We start from the raw sequence: 23,339 nt of genomic DNA, 5'->3' as shown, positions 1-23,339 counted from the left end.
TCTACAGATAACTCAGACAATGGGCATTCAGATTTAAAACAACTGCAGGGGCAACCCTACTCAAACTGCTCTGGGCCAAGTGATTTTAGGAAACAAGCCAATAAAGCAGTGCTGAAGTGCTACAGGAATAAAACCAGCCTGCTCTCAGGACAAGTTTCTGTCAGAACATCCCATCTGCTCACCAGACAGGTGAGGTTCTGTCTTGTATTGGATTATTTGAGAATAGTGAGTCACCAAAAATCCATCATAATGCTGTCTTCATGACATTTCTTTGTCATTTTCTACCTGGATTTACAGTCATTCATCATTAAGAGATCACAGAGGACATACAGACAGCACCTAGACAAATTCCAGGCAGACCAATTCAGTTTTTCAGTCTCACAGCCTGCAACGTGCTCAGCAAGTCCAACCCAAACACTGCCCAGCATCACCTGCTTGCTGGGGCATTAATTCCCCTTCTTTATTTGCATCACTTTCCATCACTCTGTCCCCTGCAGGCTCCTTGTGTGGGGAAAAGAGCTGACAATAACCCAAGTGCTGGGCAGCCCTGGAGTTGATCCTACCTTTAGGAGAGTGCTCAGGTTTGGGGATCTGGCGCAAGGGGCTGGGCTGGCTCGTGTAATACCGAGAGTGTTCAAAGCCATCGAGGACAGGCTGTGACCTGCCAAGCACAGTGTCAAAGGAGTGTTGGGAAATAACACAAAGTCACAACAGTGCAGCAAGAGCAACATCTCAGCTGTCTGGTCTGTTACTGCTAGTTTGATGCAAACCTTGCCTGGCCCAGACCTTCCGCCTGTAGAACAGCTCCTCTGAGCACAGCTCATTACTGTTTCTGCAGTGAGAAAAGCAGAGTATGTACTGCTTGTCATGGACCTCTTTCATTTAATAATGGTGTCAGTTATCAGGAAATTTCCATTATGAAGTTTACTGCAAACTTCACTCAAAAGGACAGTGTTTTAAAGGGGTTAATGCTTGCACAGTTTTACCTCCCGAGTATTTTAATATAATCTCTCTCAATCTCCACCTGCACCTCCATTTGTTGTTTCTTTTGCAAGTTCAACAAGAATTTCTATGTTAATTTCTGGAATGGAAAACAAAGCCACTGGGGTCACTTTCAGAGTTTAGTACCTCATGAAGAGCATTGAGCCAGAGTATCACGGGATTCAGAAGCAGCACTAGGCTACAGCATGTTCCCAGTTTGGGATGAAATGCCCCAAAGCAGAGTGCTCTTGCTTGCAGGGTGGTGTTCAAATGCAGCAGTGGGAGCTGTGCACAGGGCTCAGCTGGGAGCAAGGACCAAGGGAACAGCTGTGCAAATGCATGGTGATTACTCCTTCCTGCCCAGAGATGACATTTGGTTTCACATCCCCAGAAGATGTTTAACCCTCTCAGTGTTTCTCTGCCATTTAACAAATGTCACTGCACAAGCTCATCAATCTCCGTCAGCACTGGGCACGGGGACCAAGATGGGCAAGTGCCACGAGCACAGTGAGTGACGCACGTCACCAAACACCTCATGAGCTCCGTGCCCCTCATCACCCTGCTCTCCACCGAGACCATTCTGGGTGGGTCAGGCTGGTCATCCCACACCTCCTCCCTGGGACTCAGCTTCTCAGCAGCTCCCCAGCTGCATTCCCCATTCATGCCAGCCAGCTCAAGCTCACCTTGAAGGCCTGTCACTTCTGTGTCGCTGAGTTTCGGGCCCTTCTCTTGACCTTGAGCGTGTGGATTCGCCTGCATCAGACTGATGGGAAGAAGGGAAATTAGTTTGTCTGTGTGCCTTGCTAGACACCAGCCAGGACACTGGGACTGCCACAGTTCCACACAGCCCTTTTGTGTTTGGTTTACACACAAAATTAACTACAGCCAGACATACAAATGGCAGCATCGGGACTCGTTTTCAGTAAAAACCCAGCCTCGCTGAGCCAAACTCAATTTCTGTGCTAAAACATGACAGCAGTAAGGTAACACAGTCTAAGTAAGTGTAATGACAGTGCACAAGGTGTAATGACAGTGCACAAGGCTAGGCTGAGCAGGAAGGACTAGCTGCAGGCAGCTGTACTCCTGCAACCTCTGGAACTCAGGAAGGAGGCTGAAAACACCAGACCTGCTGTTATCTAGCCCCAAGATTAACACCACATCCCCTTTAGCACGTTAGCAGTGCTGACCATATAATCTGTTTCCTATCCCCTCCCATGTTGGCCAGCCAAGTCTCTGGTGTTACTCCTACCAAAACCAGGCATGATAGACTCAAGACTTTCATTACACAGCCAGTTATGAAGCAGAGTGACAACTGAAGCAGCTGCATTGCCCTTATACAAACAGAACCAACCACTGCTTTTAATGCTACAGTCAGGATTTCAGCAAAGGGAAGGTCCTGCACCAGGGACTGACAGTGCTTCAGGGAGGCCACAAGGTGCTGTGAGATCCACTGCCATCCTCCAAGGTCAGAGCCCCAAGGACTACTTTGCTTGAGGCTGAAGCCAAAAGCATCTAAGCAAGGAGGTGGCTCTAAAAGGCTCAAGAAGCAGCTGAGTAACAGACAGCAAGACCCTTTAGATGCATCACCACCTTTTGCTCTCACCATACACTCACATCCCTCTGAAAATAGGAATAATGTTATAGCACCTTATTTGTGGTGCCTCCCAAAGCCTGCCATACCTTCCAATCTTGATCATGCCTCCTCTTTTCAAAGGAAGACTTTTCTCTTTCTTTCTCTTTTCTTAAAGCCTTTTTCTCCTCAGCCATCAAAAGACGAGCAATTTCCTAGAAGGGAAACACAGACTCTGACAGACAATTTTACTGCTCTTGTGGGTTTGAGTCATTCAAACCCTTTCCCATGGACAGCTGCTGAATGGGAAGGATGCAAATCCAGAACTTCATCCATCTGTGATCAGAAATCAAGGGACAGGGCATGTCCAATAGCTCCCTGATTTGCCAGAACTGCATTTGTAAAAACATTCTGCCCTCTATCCCTTCTCCTTAAGTGGGTCAGTGGTTCATCTCACAGCATCTAGGATAGTCTCCCATGGGGCTTAGTTACAAGAAATGCTCTTAGAGAACCATGCATTTCCTGCCTTTGTCATGGTTGCACAACAGGCAGTGCTAATCTCTCTCTCTCACAAAACCCATCTGGGAGAAAATCACATTGGAGCCCTAGGCTTCCCCTACAAGGAGGGAAATTAACATCTAGAGGGTCAGAGAAAACAAGGGCTGTTTAGCAGCCCTTCTGCAAGTAAAGGAATTCCACAAGTATTTGACTTATTGCTCACCTCATCTTGGGCTACTTGAGCTGCCTTCTGATCTGCTTCATTAGCCTGGAGGGGGAAAAAAGTGGGGAAGGAAAGACAGAGACAAAAAATTACCATCTCTGAATTAATCATACTATCAACCTACTGGGCAGGGCAAGTAGGTTCTCATACAAATGCACCATCAACCTCTCCAAAAACACTTAGCTACCTCAATACTTACCTCACAACCCAACTCAAATTTGCCATTTCAACTTTTCAGCTGAATTTTGCCCTCATGTATCTGCCTGGCCACACCAAAATGCATTTCCCACTCTGCTGCTTTCATCTCCAAAGATGGGCAATGGCCTGTCTCACTTGTGAGCTGCTTACACTGACCACATGCCATCTTCACCTGCCTGGAAACATCCATTTCATATCACTCTGCCTCAGTACTTTTATTTTGGGGTGTTTATTTCAAAAAATATGGCTTATTAGTTGGAAGCCAGCTGTCACTCCATATTTGTGTGTATGGAAGACAAAAGTAATTAGCAGAATACACAGGAGCAAGACCTTAGGTCTTACAGTCACTCTTATATATTAAAGGTTTACAAAATAAAGTTATCTCTGCTGGTTGCCTTAGTTCCTTCGAGTTGAGCAGTGCAGCCTCTCTACTTACCAGGAGCTCTTCCTCCTGCAGCTTCCGAGCAATCTCTGCATCAGACAACTCCTGTTCCATCCGGGGGCCATCATACATGGCTTGTGTCCTCCCCCTCAAATTAGTGCCTGCAGTATTGAGAGAAAACAATCAACTCAACCATTCTCCAAATCCTTTGGTAAGGAGATCCCCACCATCTCCTCAGCCACCTGCAAACCCTCCACTCAGGAGAACCAGAGTTCATCACAGTGTACTGCCACACCCTCTCACAGATAACAAATGCAACTCCACGGCAGAACAGGCCATGTCCCTTGAAGCAGTCTTTGGTGACAGCAGTGCTAGCAAAGGAATTATAATTTGTCACTCTCTGCATTGATACAGATACAGTGGCAAAACTGGGCAGCAGAGAGCAGCCCAACATTTGATATGAGCACAGCAGAGTCTGAACGCTCTGCTGAAGCAGCATAGGCTGCAAGGGTAATCCAGGACAGGCTTACATGAGTTTTCAGGCAATTTCTTCCTTGGGATGACCCATGAATTCAATGAGAAAACCGAAAAGTAAGCATTTTTGAAGTTCATATAAATGTTCCATTCTTGTTTTGAGTACAGAGTTCTGTTATTTTAAAGCTAAACCTGATTAACACCTTCTGTTTCCCTAAGGAAAGTGTTTGTATCATGAGGAAGAAGAGTAATTGTCCCAGTATGTCCAGAGACAGACACACATTATGTTCCTCACGTTATTCATGTGAAGATCAGTTAGATGGCTTAAAGCATAAGCTGCCCTACACTTTGACAGATATAGATCTCTAAACTCCTACTTTCACTAGGTCACCCCCTACTCCACTGTGGCTTTAAAAGAAGAAAGATGGATCTGGATCTTTAAAGCCAAGTGCTTGTTGAGCAAGACCCACACAGGTTCAGATTTCCCAGAAAATTCCACTTGCAAAGAATTGGCAAGAATCTTGCAAATAGAACACAGTTGGATGCCCAGTGCCACTAGTGAACTTTGTCCAAAATGAATTCATTAAGTTGCCAGCAGGGTTTTAAATAAGAAGAGGAAGAAAATTGCTGGGGTTTTTTGTGTTTAAGTAAAGTATGCTCACTTACAGTCATGCATCTCAACCAAACAAAATACAACCATAACCTAACATTTATGGTTTTGTTCCTTTTTTTTCTCCTGTACAAGGAGGCCACTGCACAAAATGTATCTCAAAAACAAAAGCTGGGTGTTGGTTGGAGTTTTCTGGGGGGGTCTTTCTTTGGGGATGATGTGGAGGAAGAAATTTGTTTTCTTTAACAAAAGGATATGAAGGGCACCACCTCCAACAATGCCTTCTTACTCATCCTCTCCAATGCCATGATACATCAGGATATAGAGCAAGAACATTAATGGATTAGAATCCTGCTAAATCAGGGAGAAACCTGGGCAAGATTCCCTGTGTACACATTGCAGGTAGATACTGGAGAGAAGCATCTCCAAGGAAGCCAAACATATCTCAGACACCAGTATGGGGCACACATAGGTCCATCCCCACACATATGCGCACCTTCCCCATCACTTGGTTACCTGGGTCTCGCTGGCAGTCTCCAACCTTCCCCTGGCTCACAGCATGAGGGGAGGGGGAGTGTCTCCTGTGTCCTGCCCTTTTGTAGGCTCTTGCCTCACCACTCCTACGGTCATTTCTAGATTCAGCATCATAGAGCTTCTCGTCACGTGCCATCCTGTGTGATGAGTGGCCCTGATGGTGAGATCTGTGTTTCTCAGGGTGCTGTCTGCCACCCCGATGCCAAGTCTCCTGCTCTGCCTCCAGTTCCATCTCAAGGAGAGGAAGGTGCTTTTCTCTGTCTTGCCTTGGTGGCTTTCTGCTGTGCTGTATTTCCTCTGTGAGTCCATGCTCCAATTCCAGGTCAAGACTGAGAAGTCTCCTCTCCTTCTTCCTTCCAGCTGTCCTCCTCTCCTGCAGCTCCCAGCTATTGCTGTGATCATAGGCATGGCGCTCGGTCTCCCTTTCCCGGTCAAGGCTGAGATGTCTCCTGGACCTTCCCTGGCTGGCTGCCTTCTGCTCCTGCTGATGGCCATTGCTGGCCTCTCTCAGCTGTGGAGACCTTCGACAGCCCTCTGAGCTGGAGTGCCCGGGTGTGGCGGCACGGCCGGGCAAAGGCGAGGGGTGTCCTCGGTGCTCTCTCTGCTGGTGCCTGCACCTGCCATGACTGTGTGCTCTGGGAGGTTCAGAAATCTGCTCTCTGGGGTCACCCCAGGGCTGCTCTGAGCAATGGGGGGACAAACAAGGAGGGGGGGTTAGTGGTGCAGGGGTTAATGGAAGTTCGAGGCCAGACTCACAGCAGGGAGAGGAAGGAGCTTGATACAAGGTGCTGAAAATGCAGGCAAAGCATGATGAAAGAAGAATAATAACAGGGACAGACAAGGCTTGCAGGATACAAGAGAGGACACAGTGAAATGGCAGCCTGGCTAGCAGGGCAGCACCGGAGGCAACAAGGTTGGAGCAGAAAGCACGGGTCCAACGCAAAAGTGTCTGAGCATTTCCTAGACAAGAACAAGTCAATACAGAGACAAATGACTTTTAATGATGCCACTGGGGCTGAAAAACTGCCAAGAGAGCAGCTCATCTCCTGATGACACATCACTGCTGTAGGATCCTGAAACCACCTGTGAAAGATTTGCAAAGATGCAGGAAAACTTGGGAGACAATGAGGGGCATTAAGACTAGGAGGGGCCAAGCAGAGTGGTGAGGTTGGACATTGGTTTATAAGCACGGGTGAGCCTTGCCCTGGTTTCAGGCACAAGACCCACATAAAGCAGAAAAAAAGTAAACAGGTAGAATAGGATTTTTCTTTTTCTTTAAAAGCAAGAACAGGATATCTGCAGCATCCAAACATCCTCCACCACAGACTGTCACGTTTCTTTTCCAGACCCACAAGTTTCAGGGCCTGCACTTATTCATTGTTCAAAAAGAAGTTTCAGCTCTGAATGCAAAGACAGTTATGGATAGAAATTTTAGGGCAGATTAAGACTTCAGAAAACCCAGGCTCCTGACCTCAGCTTTGTAGCTAGAAAAGCTGCTTACTTGGCATTTTAGTGGGATTGTTTCCTCTGTGCTTTCCAGAAAGCAGGTAGAATTTTTCTCTGCTTTTAATTTCAGTAATAAACCTGAAACAGCTACGAGGATGCAGCAATCTGCCTGCATACAATCTACTAATTGATTTAATTTTTCAACTAACCTATTTGCTAAGAAAAATCATTGCACTTAGTGAACTATTATCTCTCTACAGCAGCTTTTCAAAATAAAAAAAAAAATGCCTTGAAGTAGAGATTGATTTGAAACAGAACTACACACACAACCCCCCACCATAAAAACCCTGCAGCAGAGACTTTCCTCAACTGTCCAGAGTTTGTTTTACAGTATCTCAAAATATTTAAACCAGATTTCACTGCACATGAATTGCATTCTGTTTTAATGAATAGCTCTGTCTCACTTACAATCTACCTAAATTTCAGAGGGAGAAAAACAAACCTCACTCCAAAACTGAATGTTCCCTTCGAGTCATTCTATTCAGAAAAAACTTTTTCAGAGCCAGCAAAAATAGAGCCTACAGAAAATCCGCCTTCAAAACAAGTCTGTGTGACTTTTATCCAGAACAGGTGTATTTTTAAAAGTCCGAGAACTGTAACAGGAACTGCTGTGGTCGCTCTTTAACTGGTTGGATTTTTTCTGTTCAATTTTAGATCATACATATGGCCTACAGAAAACAAATACCCAATCAAACAATCCAAGTGACTTACTGAACAACAGAGACCAGAGCCGGAAAGCAAGAGTCAGTTTTTGAACAACAGTCACAAGGGTCTAAAAATTAATTCAATTTTGTCATTGAGGAAAGCTCAATAAATACAACAGCAGAGAGCAGGAAAACACAAAAGAACAAAGCCTGGCTGTGCTGAGAAAGGATTTCTGCAGGTAACACAACCATGCCTGACAACCCAAGCAGATGATTTGCTTTTGGGGTATCTCAGGGTGATTTATTCATCAACAGGTGCTGGTTCCTGTGGCACCTTCCATGGGGGCCGTGTAAACACTCCACAGACCCTGGTGTTACTCTCTGAAGCAGCAACTGAATACAAAAATGTTTTTCATGGCACAGGCACTTCTGGGAGGAACTCTGCCTTTTCTCGTGTTTATTTTTCCACTTTTAAAGAGCTCAGGTTGCTTTGGAGCAATAGGCCTAATCCACATTCCTCCTGGATGTGGATAAATTTTACCTCAGTCTCAAACAATAAAGAAAAAACCAAAACAAAGAAACAAAAGAAACTTAAACAAAGCAAGGGCTTTTTGTTTGTTTCAATTCACAACTAATGAGGACAATCCAAACCAAGGCTGCTGAAGCCTAATCAAATGGTGCTCAAGTAATTAAGAGTTCCCAGAACAACAAGCTAGATGATCCAGGCATAAAATCCACTCCAGTCCTTTATAGCTTTTAAGGAGCACAGATCAAGAGCAGCACTGCTATCACTGGTCAGTCAAACACCTCCTGCCTCACATTCAAAATTATGGATTATTGCAAGAAGAAAACTTAGACCCACAAGATATCCTGCCCTCCAAGTCCAAACCACAGTCTTACTTCAGGAAGTCACAGGCTTTGTCAGCTGATTTGTTACAAAATCCACCCTGTCCTGCCATCTCTGCATGCACACTCTTGCCTATGTTGTATTTTTTTCGACATCTCCCATTTAATTCTGAAAACCTGAAGAGTGGGTTGGCCGTAGGACTCCAAGATAAATTTTTCCCAGCTTTGTACATGTAGAAGGACTTGTGATCATGAAGTTTCCACTTGGTTACTGTTTTGCACTTTTGAACTTTGTGCTTTGTACTCTCTTGGCTATCTTTGAACTTCTTCCAAATTGAAACTAAAATACTTTGTGTAAGTTCAAATAAAGGACTTTAAAACTGCCAATGGCATTGATGTTAAAATGAGAAATGAGCTTTGATCTTCATCTTCACAATCTGTTAATCAAAAGCAACCCATCTTCCCCACCACATTTTTGAAGAAAGAACACAGAAACCACCACCAGTGCATAGCAAAGCCATCCCCGGATTGCTCCATAATTAAATACACCCTGATTGTCTCCTCCCAGTTTAAAGAAGGTCTGTATTCAATCACAGAAGCTGACCAAAAGGAAGCAGTAGAGCACTGTGGATCAAATCATTTCCACACTGTACAGTCCCAGATGATAATCACAGCAGAGACATTCTGTGGAGATGACCTTGTTCTTCAGTAAGTCATTCAAGGCAGTTGTGCTAATTTTACAGCTTGGGTACATACCTGCAAGGAGCTATTTTTGAAACACATCTCCATGAACCAGCATTTATTCCTTCATGTAGCCGTGCCAGCATCACAAATGAGCACGTCTCTCTTCAAATGCAAGATGGAATTTCACCAGCATTTCTCCCCCACATCCTTAGTGTCACACAGCAGTAACTACCTTATCAGCCACTTTCTTTTTCCACAAGCACTTCTAAAACATGCATATATGGCTGTACTTGGACATACACAAAATAAACTACCTATCCCTGTCATTAGACCACCTTCAAGGACAATAAAAACTATTCAATTGTCTTTGCCTTTTTTTTTTTCTTTTAACTAAATGTTTCCTGATTACAAAATAATTTGATTCTGACCCCAGAAACTGATGTAATGCTACAGTGCTAAATGCAGGACTGTAGCACAAAGCTGAGTCTGAGGGACAAAGAGTTGTCAGACCACCAAGTTCACCTACACTGCCATGATCCAGACCTTTTATCTTGCAGAAACATACCTCCATTTTCTGCATAATAGCTCTCTTCATAGCCTGTGTGTCCCTGGGACTCTGGGTAGTGCTTCTTGCGCTTTTTTTCTTCCTGCTGTTGTAGGAGACGGGCAATATCCTGCAGAGATGGAAGAAAACAGACATTAAATCACCACTAAAAAGTATCTCCAGATTCTTTTGATCAAATTCTTAATTCAATTATTAAAATCCTCACAAAAAAAAATTAAATTTTTCAGACACAACAGTTACTCAAATTCAACCTCCGGACTGGATGAGGCTTTCAAATTAATGGGTGACCCAAGGTACCATGTCAGCAACCAGTAGTCAACCCCATCAGTAGCCAACCAGTCATCAACTCAGTCCACTACTGATATTCCAACACCATGGCAAACTCCCAGGTTCCTTCTCCTTCTGCACATAAGCCTGCTAAGCCCTAATGGCCAAATCAGGGCAGAAGAGACTGCATGTGCGACCTCAGGCTTTCCACAAGGATTTGGAAGTCACAGAAGTGCACAGCCACTAATGGGAGTGGGCTTGATCTCCTCCCTGCACTCTACCAGGGAAAGAAAAGCACAGAGGAAAGGACTCCAGCTAAAGGTACTTCTGACTGGAAGGAGTTCCCCAAGCAAACTGTGAACTCACTTCACACTGGCTGTAATTTGCAGGGACTACAGGATGCAAGGCAGGGAAATGCATCAGTTTGACAGACAGAGACTTGAAGGAAAAGAAAATCGAAAGGACATTAGGAAGAGCAAACTAGGCATAGGGCAGGAGCACAGTGGGGACTGCAGCCATTTGTCTCCTGTCACGGTTTTGGTAGATATGCCAAAGAGAAGAGCACTCCATTTTCCTAATTGGTTTTCCTTCGAGATGACTAATGGGTCAACAAGGCCTAGGAACCGCAGACAGCTCCCTGGGGCTCGCTCCTCTGAGGCCCACAAGCCTGTGAGTCAGTGAAGCCAGTCTGGAGCTTGGGAGCAAAGCTGGGAGATACCAGCAGGGCGTGCTGCCCCTTTGGATGCTATTCATTTAAGCCTTCCTAATCCTCAGGACCTTTACAGAGCCATGCATGTAAAGTGGACACTGCAGGCAGGAAAGGCATGGCTGAAATGCAAACTACGACTAAACACCCTCCAGAGCCAAGCCAGCACTGGAGGACATTGGATGGCTGCTCAAGTACAAACTATTATTTCAGGATTCAGGTAAGATCTGCTCTGAAACCAGCTTCATGGAAAATCTGGGGATGCCACAGGCTCCTTAAAAAAAAAAAAAAAACAAAAAAACAAAAAACCAAACCAAAACAAAACAAAAAAACCCCACAAAAACAAAAACAAAATTAAAAAAACCCACCAAAATAAAACTTCCACAAACTCCTTCCTCTGACAAGGTTAACCTTTCTAGCAAGTATTGTAAGTCTATAAATATATGAGCTAAAGCACATTATCTCCAGGACTGAAACAGCTCAGGATTTGCAAATCCACACAACCACTTCTTACAAACAGGATTCATAAGCAGGCAGGGCAGGCAGGCTTAGTGTTTCATTTAAAATACCTGCAATCCAGAAAGGCTCTGCCTTGTCCTCAGCTACATTTCAGACACACTCGGGAACTTCCCATGTACCAGCAGGAAGAGAGAGAATATTTATGACTTCTCCTTGCTTTAAGGCACAGTCAGCTGAAGCCTGCTCCCAACTGCACAAGATGGTCAGCAGGAAGGTTTGACAGGCAGCAAGGACCTGTTGTCAGACTGCTGACATCCCTGCAGTTCTCTACATAAAGCAGGAAGGAAAGGTGCAATTCCACAAGTCAACATTAGTTTTGCATCTCCTTCACCTTCCTGATAAAAATATGACAGATTACTACCTTTTAAGCAGAAATCCTGTAGCCAAAGTGTTCCTCCCACCCTGTTAGCACAAGCTCCTCTTGGAAGCCAAGCCCTTCCCATCTGTCTGGGCAGCCTTTCAGTACTTGCTTGGAATTAATGGTAGAATAAGAAAATGAAGACTTGCAAAAAAACCCAATGCATCTGTCAGTTAAGGGCAGATTCTTATTTCAGGCTCTGCCAGGAAATACAACCGTATGTTCAAGCTCTTCCTGATACAGAGAATGCCACCAGGTGCCTCTTGAACATCTCGAGACAACTCAGGCTTCTCAGGAAATCATCTGAAACTCCAGGTTCTCACAGGTGTTCCTCTACTCTGTGGGTTTCTTGAAAACTCAATCTGACAGACTGATCCATTGAGGTGACCAATAAGCAAAACCGTTTGTACACTATGAACAAACCACACACCCACTCTCAAGCAAAAGGAGCAGAGAAACATTCTGAAGTCACAAAAGGAATCTGCTTACAGATTCCTTACAGCAAGAAACTGTAACAGGGTGTTCAGGCTGTGAAATACTAAATTGAAAAATGGAGAAGCCAGAAACAGATGGCTGGGCTGAGAGTCCATCTGAAATCTTTGCATTAAAGACAAAGAAATAATGGCCCAGGATTCTCCCAAGAGCAGTACTTGTCTTCTTGCATTTGAGAAAGCAAGCAGGTCTTAGAGTGTATAAACAATTACAACTTCCTCCAACAGGGCAATAAACACCTCAGCAAGACTTACCTATTACTTGACCTCTTCATTAGCAAGGCCACTGTCATCAACAACCCTTATGACCCTTGAGTGTGAGGACTATGACTGTATCTTGTTCCTGTAACAGGACTCCCCAAAATCTCTCTGCATACAGAGATCTGTCATGACCAGGACTTCCACCATGCAAGCCAACTCCTGTGGCTACTGGCCAAGAAATGTCTGCCCTGAAAAGGCTGCTACAAATAGCCCTGCCATCCCTGCATCTTTAAAGGTTACCTCGTCTTTTTCCTCTTGCCTGCGGCGCTCCTCTGCTTCAAACGCAAGCTTCACTTGGATTTCCTGAGCAATCTCACAGTCCTGGCGTTCCCTAGAAGGCAAGGAGACAGGGATTATAGGCAGCTGCAGTCACAGGCATCAGTCAGCCTGGAGAAAGGGATAAAAGAGCTAAAAAAAAAATCCACCCAATTTACACAAAAGAATTATTACTCAGTGTTAGTGCAGAGCTATGAATCCTCACCAGGGACCAGGACTCCCTGTACTTACTGGCAGCCAAATTTAGAAAATACTTCCCAAAACATCCACAGAGTAAAATGTAAAAGAGATTCATGGGCAGATTGCTAAGAAGGGAGATAAGTACCACAAAATAGGGCAGGCCAAGGTAGTGCTCATGAGTCTGCAAACAGCCTAATTCTGCTGAGTTTTTGTCCATGTGTTATCTAAGGAGAGGTTCAGGGGTATGGTTAATGCAGGCACTTCTGGGAACTGGCTTTCACATGTAAGCCAAGGAGAAGGAAGTACAAGAATATGGTACATAAGCCAAGTGGAGCTGGAGGTGGCATTTCAGTAATGAATGAGAAATGCCACTGAGGTGGGACAACATACAAAAGCAGGACCAGTGCCCAAAGACAAGGGAGCAACATGTGTCAAAACAAGGGGGAAGAAGCCACTGCCACAGTGCCAGGGTGGATGGAGGAACACAAGACTGCATTCACTGGGGACAGGGAGAGATCAGAGCAATTGAGACGTGGGAAGTTTGGCTGGACACAAGTTTCTTTCATCCAGGTAATAAAACCTGGCAATTTTTGTGTGTGCCTGTGTGTGTTTCATTTGACTCTGGGGGACAGATCTGTTCAGAGCCACAAGAGTTCACACAGCAGCAAATCTAGTTCTTGAACTTGCTTTTTAAAAAGAGACTTTGGCAAACCTGACACCAGCAGAGAACGACAGCTCCCAGGAAAACAATAGTTGAATAAGCAAATCCTAGTGAGCAGGCTGTCAGTGAGCCTGGTAGTGGATCCTTTACAACCCCAGGCTCTGAGGACATGAAACTAGGTAGAAAATAAGTTAGAAAGGTCAGACACAGCAAGGCATTGCACGTCTCCAGTTCCCCTGGCACCTGTGAGCAGAGCTAAGGTGCCAAGTTCATCAGCACAAACTGACTTGCTAAATGCTTAAAATACATCCTATTGCAAACAAACAGGACAGAAAAACAACTAATCATCTTTCAGAGCCAAGGCAACAAGGTCATTGCCTCTCTGTTACCAGCAAGGAACACCAGAAGTATTGCAAACACAAAAGCATTTTCTGCTTTCTGATGACACATCTTGGAATACACCATATCAATTCCTAAGAACAGTTATAGAGGATTAGATTTGAAGGTTTATTGCCCAGCAGTAATTAAATACTGAGACTTGATTACTTAGTCAACATAAACTAATGTATTAACTTGTGTGAGCAGAAGAAAATAGGTTCAAGAGCTTTGACAGCTCTTCTTGCCCTTCATGTGAGCTCTAGTGCCAATTAGACCCCAGAAATCAGCCCGAGCAACATAACATCACCATTCCTGAAACCATCCGACTCATGTGTCCTTCACTCCTGGGCAGCCAGGAGTGTTAAGAAAGTCAGGAAAATTCTACATCAGTTTACAAAATAGAGGAAAAAACCTAAAAGTTTGTGTGATCAGAAAGCTCCCTCCCATTCACAGTGACTGCAGATACTAGTTGTTGTCAGATGAGGAGAAAAAAGGAGATTGTTTAAGGGAACTGTTCAAAGGAACTGTTCACATCAGTGCAACAGAACTATCACACACTGAAAGCAAAACAGGGAAAGAACATATTTTCACACTATTTTATTTTAGTAATCTTGCCACTATGCTTAGCAGTGTGCAGGCTGCTCAGCTAGATGCAAGAGATGCTTTTAAAGAAGCATGAAAATCAGGTTTGATGCTTCCCTGAATTCTTAAAAAGAGATGTTTCTGTTCTCTCATTTATCTTCACAAAGTCTTTGAGAGAAATTAGGATTTGAAAGAGAGAAGAAAGCAAATAAATTTGAAGAGCTTTTTTGTTTCCTGTTTCCAAAGACCCCTTAGTTCTGCCCTCCTATTCCTCCCACCACCTTGTAGTATCAAACTATCCTGCTACATGACACAGAAAGCAACAACAGCAGGGATTATTTTGTTGCCGGAACATGCTACACTTGGACAAGGAAGAGATAGTGGGAATGTACAAAGATCCAATTACAAAAGGATACCTCCAAGTTCTTTTACTACTCTTGCAAAAGAGCTCCTGCTCTCAGAAGCAGAACTGCTGCTGACATAACATTTTACATCATCAGTTCTGCCCATGCTTTGGCTCACAAAGTTTGTAAATCCCATTTTGCAGAGTCCTACAACAAGAAAATTGTTTGCAGCTCCCAGCAAGTAACAAAGGAGAATCATGTTTGCCATACAAAATCATTTTTTATGTTGTCATTTACTCACTCACATCTCTAATTGGTAATAAAGAAATAAAACTATTGAAAAAAAGCACTTGAGAGATACATATGTACACAAGGTCTGTCCCAGTGTGCTGGGAACGTTGAAAACAGTGGCTGATCTGTCACGCCCCAGCTTCAAAGCTTTCATGAGCTGCTGCTTTGAAGCCAGTACTGTATCTCCCACATCTGCAACACAGAGCTCTTCTGCTCTGTCACTGGTCCTGTCAGATGAGCCTCCAGGCTCTGTGATCCACCACCAACTGCACCTGATGGGTGGCATTCCAGAACTCAACAAAAGTCAGGAGGCAGCATAGCTGCTGGGAGATGCATCCTGCCTTGCAGACCTTGTATTTGCAGGGACCCCCACCCACCCACCTCTCATAAGTGAGATCTGGCTGAGCCCTGTCCCATGAACCATCTGTTACATCCGGTACCCTGCAAATCCACTCTGGACTGGAAAGCACAGCTGGTTTTGCCCTGCACTGCCATGTTTCACTTCTACACCAGCTCCACAGCTGAGAGCCATGGCACACAGAGAGCCAAACCACAGACCACAGGGTTAAGACGTGATGTGTGGGGACTGAGCAAACCTGCAGAGCAAACTGGATCAGTCATTAAACAGCCTCCCACAGCTACTGCAGAAGTCAGTGACTGCAAGAGAAGGCCTGTCCCCCAACACCCACCCCATCAAGCCACCCTGGAGCAGCAATTCCCCTTCCCAGGTCACTTCATACTGAATAGCTGCAAGCACAAACAGGGGCTGTCAGTGCAGCAGGACACCAAAAGCATCACACCCAGCTCCTCAAAAGCATTCACCAGGCACAGGGCAAACACACCAATATCTGCAATTTCCACAAGAGAGAGATTCCCTGTAGCACTGGGTATTTCTGTGGCACAGTTCCTTCACTCTCAAACTTCAGCCAGGAACATGGTCAACACAAGAGGCCAAGTTACCCCATTTTCACAACAAGAAGTAGAATGGGAAGGCTCTTTCTCATGGACAGGCAACAGTATCTAAGGCAGGATGGGCTGCAGGACCACCTGCTCCCACAGTGCTCTCAATTCTCTGTGCCAGAGCCTGGTATTGCTACTTTTACAGCAGCAGACAGCCAAAGAAAAAAAGAAACAAAAGCAAAAGGCTGATGAACCCAACACACTGACAACTCAAAGCAGCTGATATTAGTGCTCTGACCAAATGGGACTAGCATTCCCATTCCAAGATCTCCAGCACAAACTCACAAGTCTTTTTGGTGTTTCTGGATCTGAGCACGGGCTTTCTTATCCTCCTCTTCTTGCAGTTGCTTGGCCATCTGCAAGTCATGTTGCACCAGACGATTACGCTGAACATTTGTGGCCAAGTGATGCTCAACTGGAAATAAACACAGACAAGAACCCTCAAATCAGGCTGCAGAACTTCACTGAGTGAACAAGATAAACCAAGTGGGAGGGAGATTCTAGCCCAGAAAGGAAGACAGATCTTGGCAGGAAAACACCAAGCAATCTCTCTAAAGGTGGGAAAGTCCTGAACTGAAATTATGCTAGCAGCTTGAGATTGCCTCTTTTCAGCACTGAGGGGGCTGTATACGGGTCTGAGTAAAACAAGTTCTGAGTATCCTAAACACATCCAGGGAATGGTTTTTAGGCTTTGAATTTCATTTTCTGACCACAGAAAATCACCATAGACAAACGAAGTGGGTCTGGGAGGGACCACCAGAGGCCAGTGAGGATGAGCTGAACCTAAATCACTTATTATGGATACTTTTCTAATTTGTTCTCAATAACCTCTACAAAAGAAAATTCCTCTCTCTCTCAGCAGAATCAGTTCCAAAAATCTCCCAACCTTTATATTTAGCAACAGAGCAACTTAGTGCTCCAGTGAGTCCTTTACCATACATGGATATTGCCTGCCAGAAAAAATGGCTACATGAGCTACAGCCCAGAGTCCTCTTTAATTCAATGGTCTCAGGTTCCAGCACCAAGGGCATGAGCAGCTGCACCCTTGGTGAAGCACCAGGAATGGCATTAGCACCTGATACTGGCAGATACCAAATCCGTGAGAAGCTGATTAGAGAGGCCACCACACCTGAAATTGCAACATAAACATACCCAAACTAACAGATGAGCATGTAAAAAAAAAAAAAAATTAAAAAAAAAAGCACCAGTCACTCTGAAGTTTCTGGCTGTCCTTTTTTTCCTCCTTAATAAACTCTTCAAGTGTAAAGCTGCCCTACCTCAAAATGTCTGAAAAGGAAGACTCCTTTCAAAAGGCAGACACTGGTAATTCTGAAATAAGTAAACAAACAGACCTCTCCTGGTTGTACTTTAGGTCAGACTATAAAACTTGAAGCTTCCAAAATTGCTAGTCATTTCTAAAAACCTTGCACAGCAACAAAACCCCAAGTGCACTCCTACATGCAATTTTATCATAAATGGCATAAACAAACTCAACTCTAAAGGAGAGCACAAAATTGAAATACAAAATGCAACTATCTCTGGGGTACAATGTGAGCTGGAGCAGAGTGAAGTGCAGTGTTAGAGGATAGTGAAGACAGCAATAATAAACTGCATTGCATTAAAAGAAAAAAAATTAAATAAAAGCAGGAAGCATTTTTCTTAGCAAAATCAAATAAAGCCAGATATCTGTTGGGACAAGCTTGCTTCAGTTTGCTCTGAAGATTGTTGCTACTTACTCTCTTGTTCCTGTAAATTATGGGCCAAGGTATGATCTTCCAGAATAGCGAAGTCTCGACACACTGAACAGGGAAACAAAGTAAAGAGAATTAGCACCAGAAAAACTAAAAACAAACCAAAAAAGCATCAAACGAGCTATGGCAGTCAGGAGAGCATATGAACTTCTGACAGTTTCTACTAGCCAAGGTCTGGAATTGTGGTTTTTCCCTGACGCCTATCATCATGTCTATTTCTGTGTGCGTTTATTTCTTTGTCCTTGTTGGCATAAAATTCCTTCTCCACTCTCCCCTTGACCTCCACTTCAAGAACACAATAGTCCATGCTACCACTGGATCAGACCTTATGTACAAACCTCTGCATTCCATTCAAACAGAATATATATTATATATTTTTACCAATGCCCATACTGACTGCATTCAGCTAAAACCAAGGGCAACCATTTGTGTTTACTGTGACTTTCTGTGCCAGGTTAGAGTCTGAGAATAGTATTTTCATGGCACAAAGGGTAGGTGCACACTGGCATCTCTCCAAAGCTGAGCAGACTGAGCTCCATGGCTCTCATTGCATTTCGCTCAAGGCATTTCTACCAGCTCAGGTATCATTTTCAGTTGTTTCTTGTAAGCTTCACTGACTGTCTAAAAGCAGATGCTGGATTTGCACCTAGAACCCAGGTATGGGATCAATCACAGCATTATGGGCAGGAATAACTACAGCTTCTTCAAAAGATGCTGAAAATTACCTTGAGACAAGTGAAATGGGAAACAGACAAACTCCCTTTGGCACCAGTTTAAAAGCAGCAGATTTTTGCCAATGCCTATCACTTTCCCACTTGAACTTTCAAAGGAATGCTCTACCTACACTGTAGAAAAACACCAGAGTATATTTTTAACTTGTTATTATAGGCAGTAGGGCAACAAAACACAAGCCACATACATACTGGGACAGGGACAGACACACAGCATCAGGCTCAGCCTTTTGGTGGCAGGTTCACGTCAGCTTCTCTGTGAACAAAAGGCAGACAGTGACCTGTCACCCCAGACTGCAGAATGGGGCCCCTTTTTACAGATCTGCCAGACCTGGGGTTTCTGCCTGCTTTGAGGGGAGTTTTAGGCAGTGGTACCAAAAAATTTGCACTAGAGAGGTCTGCCATTTATTTTTCCCTCAATGTGACAAGCTAAGAATCTTAACAGCGTCCAAAGAGGGGAATATCTCCCACTTGAACCACATCACAAAGCAGAGGACTACAAGGTGCTTCTGAAGCCACAGAGGGAAGTACAAACTCCTCCAGCTGCACTCCACTGGCAAAACCTCTGGGGAAGACCAAGATTTCTCTTTAGCAGATCACAGGCACACCTTAAAAGATAAACTGAAAATAACCCCAAAACCCCCAGAATGCATCAAAAGTACAAGGGGAATTTATGAGGATCCTGTTTGTGAAAGGGTTCAGAGTTAAAAAAGATAAAACATTTCCACTGTCACAAAGGAAATGAGAAAGTAGCTGCATTTCCTAAGCCACAATCCCACAAGCCTTCCCTTTTCTCACAGATGCACATGCTCCACTAGAGAAGCATCAAGACATTACTCCACAACCAGGTATCCTCACAAAATACCTGGAACAGTTTCTAGTTGTCTGTACCAAGAGATCAGATAATGCTTTACCATAGTCAATGGAGTTTTTGGTTCAGTCTCCATTGAAAGGTGTTTTAAGATGACAAAAGCTCTTAACAGCCAGAGCAACACTTCAGTGAAGGACAGTGACACGCAGCAGGGTGGAGATGAGGACAAAGGTTACAGTTATATGATCCCACAGTGGCCCACTTTAAGCATGAATAAATCTGGATGGTGTAATTAAGGTTTTACTGTTGCTTTTTTTCATTGCAACTTCTTTTTAAAAAGGAAAGATGATATGAAACTCAATAGCATTGAAATGCTTCCAGTGGCCATTTCTGTGCAAAGAAAGAAATGTTGCCTTGAGCCACAGATCTGCAAAAGCCACAGCTGAGTAACAGGCAGCAGTACTACTCCCAGGTGACAAACTCAGAGTGCTTGGTGGTCACCAACACTTGCTTTTTACAGGATAGGGCAAGGGAATCTTGCCCTAGAGACTAATTCTGTGATCCCTAATACTGTTTCAGCTTCCTAGAACAATTGTGGAACAGTCACCTTCTGCTCACAAGAAGCATCATCTGGCTTGCTGGAAGAACCATCCAACACATCCATCTCAGAGGTTTGAGCCTTACCATGAGTTCAGAGCTGATCAAAGACACCTCAGCACAGAGCCAGTCTGCCCAAATCTAGGGCTGTTATTAGTGCTGTGTATTCCAGAAGCAGCACTTGCTTGACTGTTTAAAAAACAAGCAAACAAAACAGAGAATGGGAGGATGGGAGGGAGGTGTTGCTTTTAACTGCAATAGGTCTCTGAGGACCAAGGATGAACATTTCAGAGCTACACATTTTTTGTATAAGGATCACTGCTACAAGAAATGCTTTAAAAAGTACATTCTAGCCCTTCCCAAAGCCATCCTGCACAGGCTCACACACTGCTCTGGTCCCTGTGGTATTCAAGAGTTCTGACTTGTTAGTCAGTCACGGTGCTGACGGTGCTAGCAGACCTTTGCTCCATCCTCCCCAGAGAGGCACACAAGCATAGGAGGACTTTAGCTTTGTTTTTGTTTTTTTTTTTTTACTCCATTCTAACCACACCCAGACACACTTCTCTGTTTGCAAAAACACACGTTACAAATACATGCTTGGCACACGTGCAAGAAAGTGGGAGAGCTATGGTAGGATACTGCTCCTTGTCTTTTGACAGTCTTGCACCAACCCCAGAAAAGTCTCACCTCTATCACTGAACTTTATTCCTACAATGCAGCAATGATTGTTTAACCATTTTGGATTGACAGGCCAATAAAGACTTCCTAAAGAAAGCATAGACTCAAAAAGGCAAAGTCCATACAGACTTGTTGCACAGGCCTGCTTCTTCTAGCTGCTCCACCAGAGAAGTGCTGGAAGCAGTCCATGGGTCTCCAAACAAACAAGCAAAACAAACTCCTTAAATTCTCAGTTCTTACAGGCTACAGCTGAAAGCTGCTGGATGTCACAGACATAAAGCAGGGACAAAGGCTCCTGTTTAGAAGCTCAGTGACTGGGCCAAGAAGCACATTTAGGCCAGAGTAGCATCTTCCCTGGTGCAACTTCCAGTTCCTGACCCAAAACCACCTAGGTCCAGTGCTATCCCTAACATGGCCACACAGCACCCAGACCTGGGGCTGTGCCCAGCCACCGCCTGTCCCACATCCACACAACACTGACAAAACAAATAGGAAAAGCTGCTCTGGGATGAGCCACCAAGCTGCAGGGCTTAGACATTAATAAAGGAGCAGGGTCTTAAACCAGTGATATTGACCCACCAGTACAGAAAGAGGGAAGCTGGACAGTTACCAGTGATATGCATACTGGAAACTTCTCAGTGTCTGGGTTCCCTGGTGCTCCCATCTCACAGAGGACAGACACAGCATGGAGCGGACTGGTGGGACAGCAAAAAGCCTTGGCTTTGTTCACACATTTGGAATTATTTGAGCATTGCTGAAGAAGCCTTTTGGCTGCACACACTCTCCTGTTACAAACTCAAGCAGACAGCTTGAGCACACAGCCCTCTCTTTGTGCTGCTGTGGCTGCTGGCAGGGCAGGCAGCACAAGACGACCTTTCGTCACTGTCAGAAACTTGGCTGGGCTGGCTGCCTCCAACTCATCTGAGCACATTATCCTCAAGTCCCGTCAGCCTGAGAACAACGTGCTAAGGCAGATGAGAACATCCCATTACGAACACAACGAAGCACTGTCAGACAGCCAGGTGGCAAAGGATGGGGACACCTGCACCTCCCTAGCAGATTTGGGGCTGATGGCAGTGCAGAACATTCCCTCACAATTAGACCCAGTACCCGTGGCACCGAGCCAAGCATGACAGCAGCTGCAAGTGAGGCCAAGGAAACCAATCCTTGAAGACTCACATCCAACAATGAGGCTAACTATGAAATTACTGGAGATGCGGACTGGCCAGGCATGGTCTGAAATGAAGTTTCATCAGCACTAGTTCTCACTCCCTGCCCAGTCTCAGCAGGGTACAGCACAAACATTACTAGGTACTATGTACACTGGGTTTGTGCTGAGAAATAGGATGGCCCCAAGGACAAAAGACTCAATTTCTCCTCTCTGACAGGCTTTGTATTTAAGGGAAAATAAATCCATTTCCTTGCTCCCTAACTGTATGTCTAAAAAATGAAAGGTGAGATTAACATTACCTTCACTGTTGCAAATTAACTTGACTTCCCATCCCTGGGCCCTGGCTGGGAGCCACCAGGCAGTCAAACAAGGAGCAGGGGTGCAATCAGAGCAGCTGCAATTGGCAAGTCCAGCGAAGCGTGGAACATTCACAACAGGTTTACAAAGTCTGATTGAGCCAATCTACCTTGGCACAGCAGGGAGAAGACCCGGAAAACACTCTGGCACAGCTGTCAATAAAGAAATGCCTGCCCAGGAATCCAAATGGCTGCTATGGCCAGCAGAGGTGCCAGCTGAGGAGGATGAAGGCAGAAGCATCAACCTCACAGTGACAGGATCCAAAATCCATGCATGGAAGAGGGAGCTCACTTGTCTTGAGGAATCCCCGAGAGCCTCTCTGCAAGCTCCAAGCACAGGTCCTCTGGTAGCTCTCACTGGAAATATGCTTTTTGTGCATTGGTGCATCTGAGGCTCTTGGAAACGTGGCTGCAGCCCTGCATTTATGGCTGACATAAGAAAGTCCTTAGGTACAACAGCTCAGCAAAATTTCATTAAATAACCTCTTCCATTTTATATTCTGCCACCCATATAACTAACTTTCTCCAGCATTACCTCAGCTCCACAGCTCAGCGTTTTTAACATCCCAAACTGTTTCAAACAGATTGAGATAATCACAAGAGAGGAGCAAAGGCAGCCTTAGATGTTGCTAGTGATATTCAGGCGTATGACAAAGAGAGAGGTAACACCCAGAAATGGGTGCTGTGGTGCACTTTCTCAACAAGAGGTCAGCCCCTACTGGCTTTTCAAGCAAGGTTCGCAGCAAAACTCCCCCCTCACTTCTGCCTGAAGTCTTAGATCATGTTTTGACATCCACTGTGGGTCCCAAGGGCCCCCTTAGTTCAAGTGGCCCATGTAATGTGTCCAGGACACATGCCAGTTCAATGACCCAGGGACCACAGATGCATGTTCCGAGCATTTCCTTTTGGGTTGTAAAAACCATCTCCCGCTCCCCACCCCCTCCACTCCCAGCATTTTCCCGACAGCACTGTGTGCTGGGTAATTCACAAAACAAACTAGGTGTGAGTCATGCTTAGTTTAGAGCATCTGCAGTTCTTGAATTCTAATCTAAACGACAGGAGGGAGAGGAAAGACAAAAGTAACATGAAAAAGCAGTATCATCAGCTAAAAATCAGTTTTAGGACCTACAGAGCTGATAAATTAATGGCAAGTATCAAATGCAGCCTTTTACAAGCCAGCAGTCTCAGAAGGATGCCTGAGTTATGTAGAATTCTGCAGATTAGAAAGCAAGTTGGGATTTCTTAGAGACTCTTA

General features: G+C 44.7%; 1 protein-coding gene across 4 annotated transcripts in view; it reads right to left on the bottom strand.

The window, feature by feature from the left end:
• CCDC50 (coiled-coil domain containing 50) overlaps positions 1–23,339 on the bottom strand; it is a 42,010-nt gene that overhangs the window by 6,377 nt on the left and 12,294 nt on the right. Inside the window, exons 1-11 of one of the 4 annotated variants that reach the window (XM_050977829.1) lie at positions 18,664–18,729; positions 17,726–17,788; positions 16,275–16,404; positions 12,558–12,648; positions 9,716–9,824; positions 5,453–6,151; positions 3,907–4,013; positions 3,273–3,317; positions 2,662–2,766; positions 1,665–1,744; positions 564–661 (exon numbers count right to left, since the gene is read on the bottom strand). In XM_050977829.1, the coding sequence (XP_050833786.1) occupies positions 564–661; positions 1,665–1,744; positions 2,662–2,766; positions 3,273–3,317; positions 3,907–4,013; positions 5,453–6,151; positions 9,716–9,824; positions 12,558–12,648; positions 16,275–16,404; positions 17,726–17,788; positions 18,664–18,688 (1,552 nt within the window). In that variant the 5' untranslated portion in view covers positions 18,689–18,729. Of the gene's footprint in view, positions 1–563; positions 662–1,664; positions 1,745–2,661; positions 2,767–3,272; positions 3,318–3,906; positions 4,014–5,452; positions 6,152–9,715; positions 9,825–12,557; positions 12,649–16,274; positions 16,405–17,725; positions 17,789–18,663; positions 18,730–23,339 lie in introns of those variants that run through there. The other 3 variants (XM_030226961.2, XM_030226962.2, XM_030226963.2) reach the window with 3 other exon arrangements.

Source organism: Serinus canaria, chromosome 9, assembly GCF_022539315.1.
Source record: "Serinus canaria isolate serCan28SL12 chromosome 9, serCan2020, whole genome shotgun sequence".
NCBI classification, from domain to species: domain Eukaryota; kingdom Metazoa; phylum Chordata; class Aves; order Passeriformes; family Fringillidae; genus Serinus; species Serinus canaria.
Note: the sequence above shows the minus strand (reverse complement) of the source record. Positions and strands in the feature narration are given on the sequence as shown.